Consider the following 15,341-nt stretch of genomic DNA (forward strand, 5'->3'; position numbering starts at 1 on the left):
TTGATCGCACGCATATGTACTTCCAAACATCAATGTGAATTTTTTCGTATGGTTTGTCAAATATGGATAAAGATTTCATTCAAAAAGATACTTTTTATAAAAATAAAGCAGTGATACATCACCTAAATAGAATATGGCTTTTATTTTCACTTCATTGCATCTCAAGAAGCTATATTCCATTATTTTTGCGCCATTGAACCCTCTGCATTCAGCATCAACTTTTCTGCGTGTTGCCATTTGTTTAATTATAATTAAATTGTAGGCCCGTTAAACGAGTAGCTAGCTGTTCACTAAATTGTTAGGTTTTAATATAATTTAATCTACACATGTGTCACAGTAAATTCTGTCACCTAAAGAATATAATCAACTCAAAGCCGCTATAAACTGGTCGCATGTTTCAAACCATCATTTTGATTCAAAATATTCAACCGCCTGTCATTTAAAAATACCCGTAACCTAGCCTGCGGTTCCCAAAGGGGCGCCCCGAAAATTAACAAAATTTTGTTTTTGATGTTGCGTCTATTATAAATGTTTTATTGTTTCTTATTTCAAATGCTGTGTATATGAATCAATGAATTCATTTTATCTTTCTATGTCGTATACGTTATGTTACTTAGGGTCTGTCTCTATTGTTACGTAAATGCAACGCAATTTTCTAATCTGCTGAACGAATGAGGGTATTTATCCTTTCATTGGCTGAACCGAGTTTAGCGGACATGAGTGATTTTTTTAATATTCCAATCAGTGTTAACTCTAAGCGAATTATGAGTGCGAAAGTGCTTCGCAGTCGGAAAAAAAAGTGCGAAAGTGCTTTTGCCGATTTTAGCAAGTTAGGTGCCCTAGCCTTTCATATAACCCATTTAAAACAGCATAGATACTCGAAAAAGCGCTCCTCTGGTTAATATTATGAATTAAAGAGAAGCCTTTCCGTTAACCGAGTTCCCTTTAAGCGAATTCATGTTTAATTAAAACAAGCGAATTCATCGGCAACGAAAGGACATCTGCTAACACCTGCGGGGGACAAAACTTTCATGCAATGTATCAGGATGTCAATTGCTTACTTGCGTGAACAGCAAAGGCTTTCACATTTGTTACTCCTTACATCTAACAGACAACGATTGATACATGCAGGCTGGAAACCATATTAGTTACAGGGTGGATCATTTGTACAAAACCCGTGCAAAATAATTCCCCTCCACCCTCAAATATAAATAGCAATCAACTAATTAGGGTTAGGTGCCCTGGAAATTCAACTTTTTGATTTATAACTAAACCTAATCTGTTAATTATTAATTTGTGATTTTGAACCACTTTGAAAGTCGCCACCCGCTGTTGTAAAAGATAGGTTAACCTCGTTCCCTCGGAAATATTACGCAGGATACTCCCCTTTTAGGAGATGTGTTGACCTACTTTCCTTTCAAACTTTTTTCTTCGAAATATTACACAAGATCACTTTGAAAATCCTCTGTTTCGTGAGCTAGCGTGACCTAGTTTCTCATTTATATTTATATTATACTATTTCAGAGCTCAAAGACCAGTAATTCTTAAATGTCGACATGCCTTGGTTTGCGTGCGATTTCGGGCAGAAAACATCATATATTGGCAATAAATAATTTTTAATCGACCACATGAACGCTGATATCCTGAAAATTAATGTTGAAAGAGAAGTACGCATTCTCAGATATCGGACATCCAGTCGCGATATTCAATCGTTTGTATGCACAAATCTCACAAATTGCTACCCAAGTTTGTAAAGTTTAGAAACCAACAAACAGAAAATAACTTACGGTATTCTAAAACACAATTAAAATTCAGTCGGCAATAAATTGCGCCAAGACGATGCCATACAAAACGAAAAAGATTTAGTCGCGAGAGTTACGTTAGATGACTGCAAAACGACGTTGTTTTTTAAGCAGAATGTAAAACAATCAAATAAAAAAACGGGAGTTACGGCGCCCTTAACACATCGTGTGTATTAAACTTCCCTGGTAAGTACTATTATTATTGTACTTATACACCTGTTGGAGTATTTCGGACAGTTTCGAATTTAAAATAAATGAAAACCCGACATACAATAAAGACGCAAAAGTAAAATGAACATTTATTGAAAAAGTTATTATTTAAGAAAGACAACATGATCGTACAATTCCGCCAAAACCTCGATGTTCGCAAGTGAGAGGATAAATAAATACTTTCCTGTATTCGATCAATTAACTTTAGCGTATCGTTGTTCTGCCAACAAACAGCGGGGTGCAAAATATTTCCGTCCTGGGATATGCTCACAAATATTCTCGATATTAATATCATACCCTCGCGTATGTACTTTCTATTAGCTCTTTAGTGATCCCTTTCATCCCTGGCCAAGTCATGTTTCGAATATGTGAACATTTTATTCGACCATACATGGCCAGCGGGATGTTAAAATTGTAAACAAGAGAGAGGTAAAATCAATCGCGAATTTCGTTATAATGGCTCGTTCACGAATTGATGCGCTTGTTATTTTTTTTTCGAAAATGATTACATTTGTTGTATTTTGAGGCATTTAAGCAGTAATAATTAGGGCATGACATCATTAAAATCGTCAAGTGAGATCTTGAAATTGCAAATTCCGTGAATAAAATTGTGAATTACTCGGGTAACGAATTCAGCTTTAATGACCGTCGGGGTATTGTTTTGTTGAAAATTATTATTAATGTGAGAGCGCCAAAAAGATACAGTCCATACCGATGCGACTGCAATTTATATGGCCGCACTTGGTGTGGCGCGTTTATTAATAGTGTAAAATAAATTAAACGGATATCAATTATAACCAAGCGTGTCAGCGTGTTTATTTTCTGTGGTCAAGAATCGTAAAATACCATCTTGAGACAAATTCACTGCCAAATCTTAATTTTCAGTTATTATCGTTATACAAATAACGTGTAGCAACTTTTTGATTTATCGTCGACCAAAAAACCGCCCCACACTCGTCCAAACGTGTGTCGAGCTTGAACGACAGGAACAATTTCATCGACGACTTTAATTAGGGAAAATATGTATTTTATTGTGAATGCAAAATAAATGTGACAAAACGCTTTTTTTCTTTTCGAAAACGAGTGTCCTGAAAAGTAAAATATGATCTAAATTAATCGCAAAAATGTTTTATTTTAAATGTTACAAAACACATTTTCGCGATATAACCTTGTATATTCGGAAACGGATGTCGTGAAAAGTAAAATATGATCTAAATTAATCGCAAAAATGTCTTATTTTAAATGTAACAAAACACATTTTTCGCGATACAACTGTATTTTCGGATACCGGGTGTCATGAAGAGTAAAATATGATCTGAATTAACCGTAAATAATGTTTCATTCCAAATGTATCACAACGCATTTTTTGCGATATAACTCTGTATTTTCGAAAACGGGGCGTCATTATTAATCTAATGTTTTATCTATCGTCTGACTAACGTCTGGTACACATCATATTCGGGGAGAACTCTAGCCCGCGAAACGTCATTTAATTTAAAATAGAGAATGTTTCACCCATTCCAAAACGGAAAATCGCCAGTAAGTCGACAGGGATTCAACCCTCCGGATTCAGTATTCTATATCCCCCGTGTCAGAACTTTCTGAAGAATGGAACAAAGAACCCGTCAAACCGCCGCGGAAGAAGGGGAGTATTTTTTGCACTAATAATCAGGGCGTGACATTATCAAAATCGTCAAGAAACTGGTGAATTTGCAAATTCCATGAATAAAATTGTGAATTGCTCGGTAACATTTTAGCTATAATTATCGCCGGGGTATTGTTTTGTTGAAAACACGTTGAAACTTGAGGGAATTAGTTACAATTAGAGCATGACCTCTATTAGGCACTCGAGCACTCGAAAAAAAAGCACTCGAGCCCAATCTTTTTAGCATTAAGTCGCATACGTAAAATATCCTGTAAAAGAAGTGCTGTTCATTAACGTCATCTCGTCTTATGACCACGCAGAAATGCCTTTATTGCCGAATTATTCAATCACTATTTTAAATCAACATTCAGGATTGGCACAATTTCGGATTTGCGAACTTTATCACCATAGAAAAACATGAGAAAGTTAATTATCGTCTTAATAAATATCTGCATCACGGTATCGACAATAATATTACCATTCGCATAAAATTGGGACGGTAAATATACAAATCTTGGTAGGTATTAAAGCCAACGCAAATGTTAATTTGATTCCTCAATGTCTTCAACAGCTGTTGCCGATGTGAACCAACGGGTAAACCCGAAATATAAAACTTCGATGTCCGCCCGACCCGCAAGAATTCATATTTGTATAAAAGAGAGGGCGGGAATATAGATTAACAAAACCTGGATGTCGCCGCCAAAACGATCGGTGACAAGAACAATTAGCGATTACAACGGAATTAACCTATAAAAAGGCTTTGTTGCCGATTTTTTACCGAGGTTCCAAAAATATTTGTTATTGGGTACTCGTTAAAAATATTCGATTCAAAAAAATATTGAATTTTGCCCACCCGTACTCGCATATCAATGAGAAATAGTTGTGTAAATATCGCAAAATTCCGGAAAATGCCACGTGCTTTCAACATTGTGATTACAATAAAATGGCACCTAATGGTATTTTGTGAATTTGGTGATTTTGCAAATCTGTGACATGCAGCTAAAAGTTTCCTCTGATTTGAAAATCGTGCACTTTGGTCACAATTCATCCAAAGTGACTATAATATTTTACTAACACTTTTATAGTCATTTTGAATTCATCGATATCATTGATAGTCACATGACCACTCTCGTTCAAAGAAACGCTTTGCGTAGTATTCCAACATCTGGTTTCAAAGACGCCGGGAGCGTTTATGCGGGAAAAGCGGGAATCGGTGTGCTTGTATAATAATCATTTTATAAACAAGAATTTTGCCGTTAATGCATGTGCTTTATCTCCTATGTCTGCATCTCATAGGTTAGAATTCTGGTAAATATCGTTATGATATGCAGAATTGATTTACAAAAGTACTAGTATGTTACTTATTTGTCAACTTAATACTCGAAAATATTTGTTAACTTCGAATTTTTATTCCATTCAAAATCGGAAAAAAGTGCTATTTCTCTTCAAATTCGGAAAAAAGTGCTATTTCGCAGTCCCTAAAAAAAGTTGCGAAAGTGCTTCGCAATTTTCGCAAAAAAGTGCGCTAATAGTGAACACTGATTCCAATGGACTTAGGTACGCAGAGAAGGATGGATGTCAGTACCCGAAATGCTGCAAAGTTTTATCTGTTTAATGCATGTTGCCAAACAATTAATTGACTTTAGGGCAAACGCCTATTCGGAATACTCGCAAATGTGCGAAAGAGCTCCCCGTGTACTTTTGCCATTTGCAACCTCCTATATCTCTGGAAGCTGGATTTTTTTTCGGTCGCAGCAATCAAAACAAAACCGGCCACGTTTGGACATAGAGGCAAAAATGCGCGTGCGGATCTCAAGTATAAAATAGCGTTTTGCAACACTTAGATAAATAAGATAACTCATTAGATAAATAAGTGTAAATGTTATGACGTTATGTTGTTTGGTTGACATTGTCTCTATTCTTTACGCCTACATGTTTACTAACTTTTAAAAGCATAAAATACACAATTACGAACACAAAATCGATTTTTATATGATGGAAGAACCTCGCCTTCGTGAGATATCGCGTTCATCTGACAGACAAACAAACGGACACACAGACAGACAGACAAATACCTATCAACATACTTACCGATCTCAAGATCGATAAGTAATAAGAACGGGGGCGCTGAATATCACGACATTCCAAGAACGGTTTAGAGCGAACCTGCAGAATCCCACCACTGCCTATATACCAATAACTTTTAGATATATTCGCATTCCGCCTCATATATATTATCTGTGGTCCGGATTCTATTGATTTTATCATCACTACTGTCCTATCAATTTGTTATATATATATATATATACTTACGGTACCACGCCGTGTTAAACCGTATATTTTGTTTCATTCTAACCATGTTAATGGCCCCATCCTTTACGCCGAATCGAATACTTCCCCGGCATTGAGCCTATTTTAACTTCGTTGATTTTCTTCTGTCGCATATTTATCACAAAAGGTTGTAATACACTTTTTAAATAGATTGCAGTCCTTTTAATTCTAGTACATAGACCGTTGTCAGCCAATATTAATTATATATTAAATCCCTAAATATTTTATCACCGATATATTATAGAAGCAGAAAAATATATTTGAATTTCTAATGCCGAAAAAAACGGAAATTGAACGATAGTTACGTTGCCTTTAGCTTTACCAAAATAATTGGCCTAGAACAGGTGTGGGCAAATTACGACCCGCACGAAGTGTTTCGTCCGGCCCACATTGACCCGGATTGTTACATTGTACTTTTTATTATTATATAAACGTTAGCCTAGCTGTTGGACTAGCTCTTGTAAATAAACTGTTTTTTATTCATAGTTTTTGATATGAAGTTTTGAGCATCCGGCGCAGTGACCAATTCTATTATCTGTAACTGGCCAACTCAGAAAAGTATATACCCACACTGGCAGTGCTGAAAACCTCAGAAAGGGGTACCATATACGGTTGGCAACCACTGTTCTAAGCGCTTACTTTGAAATATATGTACCCACAACATTAGAGTTCATGTTTCCTCGCCACAAGACAATCAGGGTTTTTATGCTGTGATTTTAATTTTTTACATAACCCATAGCAAAGATTCTTATGTGTGTGTTTTCTATGCGGTATTTATTTGATGGGTAGCCTATATACTGTAGCGTTTTTGCAGATTTTTTCATTCCAGGTATTATCTTACAGACAGTGCTGATAATCTGGATTCTAAAATAATTGTAAGTTAAAGCGCCAACACTTTCATCAAAAAGGCCTGTTCCCGTTTGGTCACTCTCTATAGTAACTGGAGTAACGTTAAGCTTACACACTTGTAGCTTTTTCAAGAAGAGATAATTCTCAATGTAGGCCTACTTCTGTCGAGGCAAAGATAATGAAGACAAAAATCGAAGCAGAGTTCATCAAAGAATAATTTTTATTGTAATCAAGCATAGACGAACATTTTTATGCAAGAACTTAACATTTGCTGTTTCTATTATTTCATGATTCGTCGCCAACTGAATTCCTATTTTTGCTGAATATGATCTTCAATATTAGTGCTTGTTGCGCACTATTTTCACAACCTTGTGTTCTGTTACAATAAAAGAAATATTGTGTTAAATTTGAATCAATTAGGCCTTGAGCGACAAATGCTGACAAATTAAAATAATTTTTTTTTATTCAAAGACGTGCCTCATATAAGACATATGTACCCGTTTTAACATCTTGAAATAAATTTTTTCATGAATCAGCAGTTTGACTAGGACAACCGGCACATGATTTGCTTATAAAATGATTTTTTATTGTGTAAGTTTGTCTAGAACTCGAAGGACTCAATAGTTTAATGTTTGTGGGCTATACTGCAAAACTATCACCAACTGTTTTATTATGAACTTACTTATGCATGACTTATCACAGAGAACAACGTTATAATTAACGTTCAATCGATATCCTGAAGAACAACTAAAAACTGCTTTTTCTCCAGCCTTAAAGGCAATTTTGTTAGGGTGGATACGTCCGTGTGCATAATGCTCCGGAACATGACAATACTCTGAAAATCAAACGTTAAATTAACCATAATTTCTCTCTGTAGGAAAATACTTATATACTAGGCACTTTGTCATGTACTTCAAACACGTGGCTTAGGATCGTGCAATAACATAGACAACATTAGGCCCTGCCTTCACGCCGGATGAAAATATAGGCTACTATGCATAGTTAGTTTTATTTTGAACCGATACTGGAATTATTATAACAACTCACTGTAACATTTGAAGGGTTCCTGGTCCCATAGTCCATCATTTCCACAAGATGCATAACTGTAGTCGATGTGACTTGGTGCATAGTATCCGTCTGTACACGTAAACTCTATTTTTTCACCGTATTTATACAAAGTAACTTCGTATGGTTTGTAGTGATATAATGCGGAGTCGGGTGCAATGCAAGATTCTATAAAAAAGATGTTAGACACATGTTCATTTATTCGGCATTCAAAAAGCTGATAAATCATTTGACGGAATAAATTTAGTTGTCACACAAGGCGCCAATAATCAGCTTTTACGGGTTATTGATTACTTACTTTTGCAAACCGGGTGTTCATACGTCCATATTCCGTTCGTCTGACAGATATTGTGATCGTACAAATCCTTCTCATAATACAAATAGTAATCTTCAGAACATTCGTAAGTGAGCTTCGTGTTGTAATCGTGAAATTTCAACTCTGGTTTTAAAATACCATGCTGTAGTACATATGATGGACAGTATCCTGAAATTGTAAGTTTGTACGGTTTTCAGTATCAATCGTTTAATATTTCCACGATTTGTTGTTCTAAGGGTAGCTGAACTAATTCGCCCGAGATGAGATGAACAAATAAAGAATAAAAAAGCATAGCGGATGTAAATGTTTTTGTATTTTTTTTTTGTATGTTTCCGAATATGATGCAAAATTACGCCAAAAACTAATAATTGTTTAATAGTTGTTATAAAAGCATTGAAATATTCAGTTCCAAATGTGTGAATGGCATATAATTCGACAAATTTTTCAATCAGAAATATCAACTTACTGTAACAAACAAACGGATCTTGATCCCAGAATCCACTCGCTCCACAAACTGCAGACTCATAGTCAATATTTGACGGAACATAATATCCATTAGCACATATGAATTGAATTTCTTCTCCGATTTTGTACAACATTTTTTTAAAATCCATTTCATAATGGAAATCGGAATACAGCGGTGCTTCGCAGTATTCTGTGAAGTTGATAAAATAAAGTGAGCACATATAGGTTACGATTCCTTTTATGATGAACAATTTTTGCCAAAGTATACACAAAATTAGAGAACTGATATTTGTATAAAGTGAGGCGCGAATTTCGAAAGTACATATTTAAGTTGAAGAAAATCATGTTGAAATAGCGACATTCATATCAATACTTTGTAATATATGAAATAGGCATTTTATTTGGGAACTATATAATACATGCCACTTGTTAGAAAAACAATGCGAGTAATATTAGCTAAATGAAAATAAGTACGATTGTTCAATGCTTCGTACCGTCAATTTGAAGAGTTAACATTATGAATTCTTTATTCATAAAGGTAGTCGAGTATATTATATTCGAGGTAGGATACAAGTTTCTTATGTGCATCCGCCATTTTGATGCCTTTGTCAGAATAACTCTGTAATTTGTGTGTATCTACTTACTGTAACATACGGGAGGCTGATAATTCCAACTGCCATCCTTTTGACAGACATTGTTTTCGTAAGTTTTACCATTGTAGTGCAAGTAATATTCATGATCGCAAGTGTACGACAATTTTTGGTCGTATTTAAAGGTGGGTTTAACAGGAATGTAGCCACCATTTTGAATATTATGTGGAGAACAGTATTCTAGATAAATAAATGAACATTTCAATTGGTTCGAAAAATAAAAGCAGCAAAGATAGAAGATGACCATGAAGTTATATTATGTTGATATGTTAGGTACGTGTATATGAACATATTGGAAACGTTATGAAAAAATGCAAGCTAAATTAACTACCGTCCGTTTGTGACCGAGTTTCCAAAGTATATTCTTAAGAGTTCTCGGTTAAAAAAGGCAAATCGATTTTATTGAGCGATTCGTATATTGTCTGAAGAAATGTAATCATAACATTTCTTGATTAAAAATGATATTACAAAGTAATATTTTCAGCAGTAATATTGAAATGCAATAACATTCTTACTGTAACAAGTAAACGGTTCTTGATCCCAGAGGCCATTTTCTAAGCAAGTTGCATGGTCGTATTCTATGTGTTTTGGTGCGTAATATCCAGTTTGGCATTCAAACGAAATTTTTTCTCCAGCTTTGTAAAGTTGTTTGTCAAAAGAATTATAGTAATAAGTACTATGTGAAGGGGCTTCGCAGTATTCTAATAGAAAATACAAATATATTAGAATAAATACAAAAGATACTGACAAAAAGCGATTTAAAACAAGCCCTCGTTTTGAAACAGACTTTAACAGGTAGTAAATACATATTTAATCATGGATATTAAAAATGCCATACTTCTGCAAACAGGCACGTTCTTGTCCCAATGTCCGTTTTTCTGGCAAACTGAATAATGTTCGTCTTTGTGTGGATGGGCATAGTATCCGTTGTTACATTTGTAGACGACTTTATCATTGAATTTATAAGCCTTATATGTTGGCGTGTAGTCTCCGTGAGAAATTGAACGTGGTTTACAATAATCTGAACGAATTTGAATAATAGACTGCATGATATATCAAAAACACCGTGTATACAATATTTTTTTGCCATCATTTTCCAGATAAAAAGAGAAAAAAATTGATCTCATCGTTATTAAACAAAAACGATAAGCGAGATATAGTATGTTTATTGATAATGGTTATCATTACCCATTCAAAACAGAAAAAAAAACTTACCTAGACATATCTTTGACTGAGTCCATTTCCCATTAGTTTCACAGTGGGCGTAAGCATACTTTGTTTTTGATCTTGGACATCCATAGTAAACAATTTCTTCATATTTATACTGAGGTTTTTTCGGAGAGAAGTCACCCGCTATATATTTATCAGGATCTTCACAGTGTTCTAAAAATATGTAAATGGACAAACATTCTAAGTTAGAGGTTAGCAGTTTTTATGTAAATTTGCTAAAAGCACGTTTTCGAGCCTTCACTTAAAATATGTTACTTACATAGCAGTTGGAAGCCGTCACCGTCCCACTGAAAGCTAGATATCTATCAATTGGTACTACCAATACGCTAGTAGTAACTAACTGACATTGAACTCAGAGCAATTCAAGTTGTCACTGTCCATAAAGGTATTTAAGGAAAGAAGTTTTTACCTGAAGGGAATGGACGCGAACGCACGCGATCGAAATCTTTTGTGAATACAGGAATTAAAGCACTGACAAACAGAATTCTTTTTTATTCATCCGACTGAGCAATATCATTTCAATGTACCAACATTACTAAATGATAGTGCTATGAAAATTTCTATGAAATTTTAAAATCACTTACTGTAACAAGAAAACGGCTCTTGATCCCACAATCCCCCTTCTGTACAAGTTGCAGACGTGTATCCTACGTCGGATGGAATGTAGTAGTTGTCGATGCATTTGAAATGAATTTTGCTTCCAACTTTGTAGAGCTTGGCACCGTAGGCCTCGTGGTTATACACAATGTGGTTGGGACTCTCACATGCTTCTGTAAAATAGTAAAATACAAAATGATTTAAAAGCAAGTTACGCGAAGGTAATTGATGTATAAAAAAAACTAAACAGAAAATTTATTTGATTTTTTTGCTTTCTTGTCAAGTTTTCTAAATTTTCAGCAATAAATACACTTTTCGTGTTCTGAAAACTTGTATAGGAGGTGAGAAAATAACCAAAAAAGGATTTTCAGTTAGTACTTACTTATGCATCGAGGTAATTGAGTCGACCAATGTCCATTCATACATTTTGATTTCGTTTCTCCATCTAAATAGTAGCCATTATCACACGAGTATGAGATGATCACACCATCTCGGAAATAACCTCGAATTGGTCGCTGTGAAACTTTGTAGAAACCACTTTTTATAAAAGGTTGTTCACAGGCTGCAACGAAATATATAGATTAAAGAAATAATTGTTTATGCATCAATTTACAATATAAAAACGAATTGATTGTCAAAAGTATAAATTACTGCACAAGAAAGGTTTATCATTCAATTTTAAATTGTTACATTTATTACAAAGTAATCAAGTTATTCAGTTGAAAGAAATATTCTATAATAAGATGACAAGAACCGAGTAAAATGTATTTCACTGTTTTTCAAAATTGTTTGTATCACTTTGATTGTTAGATGTTTAAGCTATAACGTCTTTGAATTGTTGAACTTGGCTTGTTAAATTTAATCGTCTTCCCTCACAATATCAGTGCATGCTAGAAAGGAATTATCATACCGTACAGAGCATAGAAAGACATAACCTAGAATATTCAACGTTACACCTCAATTCACAATAGAATGTCATTCACCACAAAATTAATATTCATACTTACGTTTGTTAGCTTCACAAAGTTGAAAAATTAGTACAATAGGCAGAACAGTTAAAATTATCACAAGTGTTTTCATTCTTCCGCGACTTATTCGAATCTTATTCAATAAAATGTAAGTTCTTCACTTTTATTCTGAAGAATAGCAAGAGCCTTAAAACAGTATTAAATCCTAGAAGTTTCAATTTCCAGAATATATGATCTTGAAGTCTGGAGATTTCCAATTTATACCAAGAGTTGTTTTATTTTCATGATCGAACGTCATAATCGTGATATGATCTTCACCTGAATTAAAGGTTGGCGTTGAGAAAAACATATTGGGAAGTTCAATTTGAATTTTACGTAGTCATTCTTATGTTCATGTTGTTAGAAATTAATTTGCAATGTCATAAACCCATGTATGTCCCGTTAAACTTGCAAAGTTTATGTCGCCTAATGTTCTAAATTTTTGACTTTCTCAGATACATTAAATGTATTTTACGAGTGGGGGATCTTACGATTTGATTAAAACTGTATTTGGTAAGTTTATACGCTTATTACAAAAAAAAACATGAATAATATTATCTAAAAAAATAAATGAAAAATTATATTTGTGCAGTGATGTTGAAAAATTTTTGTGAAATTTTTGCACAAAAATACATTTTGTACAGCTAGTCTTTGTTTGAAAAATAAAACTTTATAGTCATGATGTCATATAGATTATGTGATCACGATATTAACCTTGCTACGACAAGAAACGTGAACGTACAAAAAGTGACTAGACAAAATGAGTTTGTTTTTTCTGACCTATTTTTGACAATGGCTAGAGGCAATAATTTCCTTTGTTCTAATTATGAAATTAACAAATGTAAAGATAAAATGGAGCTGCGTCAGCCTTAGAATGTTGAAAAAATCGCTCATAGTTCGTTATGGCAATATTCAATCATCTCAAAAAAATTAAAAGAGCTTATCGAACAAAAATCATAAATATTCAATATAAACTATATTTACATACAAAACTTGTACAGAGTGAGTACAAAACCTAGTATTTTTTTAAACTCCGTTTCCCATAATGTAGTGTAGAATACCTGACGCACTCACCAAAGAACTATGAACAAACATGTTCTTTCAATAACCATTATGATAAAACAAGCATCGAGTGCATGTAAGGTATAAATCAGTTCAAATCGCGACAAAAGATAATCAACATTGTATTTTATTATACAGAAACAATTTAACATGACATGCCTTTAATTCGAATTACAAATTATAAGAAGCAAATAAAAACAACGGCTGTTTTGAGATGCAATTTAAAAAGATTTTACTAATATGATTATAAATAAACATGACATCGTATTTAAATTTTGATTGCCCATATTATATCTATTACTTTGATCAACTAAACAAATTCTAAATCATATTAATCATAGTGGGGGTGTCTTCGATAGCAACGCGCGTTGCTCGAATAACATGAATGATAAATAGTAATTTTTTTACAGGGTATAGTGTTGAGGTTATGTTTACGGTGATTCAAGAACAGGATTTATATGTAAGTTGCAAAATGATAACGATTAATAGAACATTTTCCATGTTTATGCAAGACACCTTGCGGGCATCACGTGTCCATAGACACAATTTTGGATACCGCTTACTTATAGAAACAAGCTTTAGTTGTGAAACAGTGTTGACAATTTAGGTACTGGAACAACGCTTCTTTGATCATTCATATTTGTTATTAAAAAACACAAGTTTTCCGTCAAGTTATGAAGTTATGTAAACCGATTATTGCCAATGAGATATAGTGAAGCTGGATGAACAGAAGCATTAGCGATTATAATAATAAGCGGTCGCAATTGCGTTAGAATCGCCTCGTGGCTTTGCTGGGACGCGCCACATTGGAAGAGAAGTCTACAATTGCCACAAACAATTTTGAGTAGCATGTGAAAATCGAATATCGAGAATAACGTTCCGAATAAATTTTTCTTAATTATAAATATATAAATCACGATATTCTTGATAGTGGCGTTAAAAACGTGGCAACCTCCTAGTGACTTTGCAAAAATATTGTATAAAATAAATGAATTCACCTGCCCGCGGGCACCGGAATGTGGCGGCAAGCTACCGAATAAAAACAACCCATTATTTTTCAATCACGAATTATTACGTAGTGATGCACGTATTTAAACATAATTACATGGCTTTCCATGTTAGCTTTGTGAATAGTGCATCGGCCATTTTGTTTTGCTTTTCATGTTTTATCACATCTTGAGACAATATATGATTAGTTCAACTATCTACAATAAACTAAAATCTAAATTCTAAAGGAATAAATAATTAAACATAGGCACTAAAAATGAGACGTTCATGCAATGTTACGGATTGATAATAACTAACCCATACTACACTTCTTATAAATACCTACTTCGCAATGGATAAAGAATAAACTTGTTTTAACTGTAGTTGTTTCAAACGTTTCAAACAAGATTGCGGTGAATTTAATAATATGTAACAATGGAATTACAGTGAAGGCACAATAGAACTAATTTAAAGAATAATCTAAGGTAAATAATCTTTTCACGAAAGACAAGTGTCCAACAATAAATTAATCCATATTTATATAACGAAAATCTTATGACAGTAATATGCGTATATGATAAGAATTGACGATAAAGTTACACAATTGTTCGCATCTTTAATTTTTTCATCCAATTTAAAGCAACACCGACGTCCGCGACCTAATTTAAAGAATAACGTTGACAAATTGCCTCGCAGAAGAAAATAATGACAAAGCCATATCAATATTTTCCGAATTATTAGACTTATTTATTATGAAATCCAGCCAACATTAAAATAATCTTTGGTGTCGTAAAAAGATCATAGTAATTAATATTGCTCAAAGTAGAAATTTAGTATTATAAGCAAACTCATTTCGAAATGCCACACTAAGCAATATATAGCTACATCAAAACATGAAAAATGCATCGGGTAAACCCTATTTCGTTTCATGCCTTTTGCATTAAAATATATAATATACTGAGAGTTTTGAAAATGTAAATTTGTGATGTTTTAACATTACAAGTAAAGAAGCTAAAAACTTCTAGCGCTTGCTTGTTAATGTAAGCTCTCGCCGATCTCAATGCTCGTATATTGAAGGGACACGATGTTAGTATTTTTGAGGTTTTCGGTTTCGTCTTATGCTTC

The 15,341-nt window shown here is 33.8% G+C and overlaps 1 protein-coding gene across 1 annotated transcript; it reads right to left on the minus strand.

Annotated features, from left to right (window-relative positions):
* Positions 1-7,122: 7,122 nt before the first annotated feature.
* Positions 7,123-12,392, minus strand: LOC120337923 (complement factor H-like). The gene is made up of 12 exons (XM_078117168.1): positions 12,168-12,392; positions 11,543-11,722; positions 11,148-11,333; positions 10,549-10,716; positions 10,172-10,354; positions 9,849-10,034; positions 9,328-9,513; positions 8,685-8,873; positions 8,201-8,386; positions 7,885-8,070; positions 7,520-7,672; positions 7,123-7,274 (listed from the first exon to the last, which is right to left on the minus strand). Exons 1-12 carry the CDS (start codon positions 12,238-12,240, stop codon positions 7,123-7,125), a joined length of 2,028 nt encoding a protein of 675 aa, XP_077973294.1. The 5' UTR covers positions 12,241-12,392.
* Positions 12,393-15,341: the final 2,949 nt, after the last annotated feature.

Source organism: Styela clava, chromosome 10, assembly GCF_964204865.1.
Source record: "Styela clava chromosome 10, kaStyClav1.hap1.2, whole genome shotgun sequence".
Taxonomy (NCBI): Eukaryota; Metazoa; Chordata; class Ascidiacea; order Stolidobranchia; family Styelidae; genus Styela; species Styela clava.

Coding starts and splice junctions, on each gene's coding strand:
- LOC120337923 (XM_078117168.1), bottom strand. CDS start 12,240: ATGAAAACACTTGTGATAATTTTAACTGTTCTGCCTATTGTACTAATT. Junction 10,355..10,548: donor TCAGTCAAAGATATGTCTAG/GTAAGTTTTTTT, acceptor AAATTCGTTCAG/ATTATTGTAAACCACGTTCA. Junction 7,275..7,519: donor CTGTGATAAGTCATGCATAA/GTAAGTTCATAA, acceptor TTAATTTGTCAG/CATTTGTCGCTCAAGGCCTA.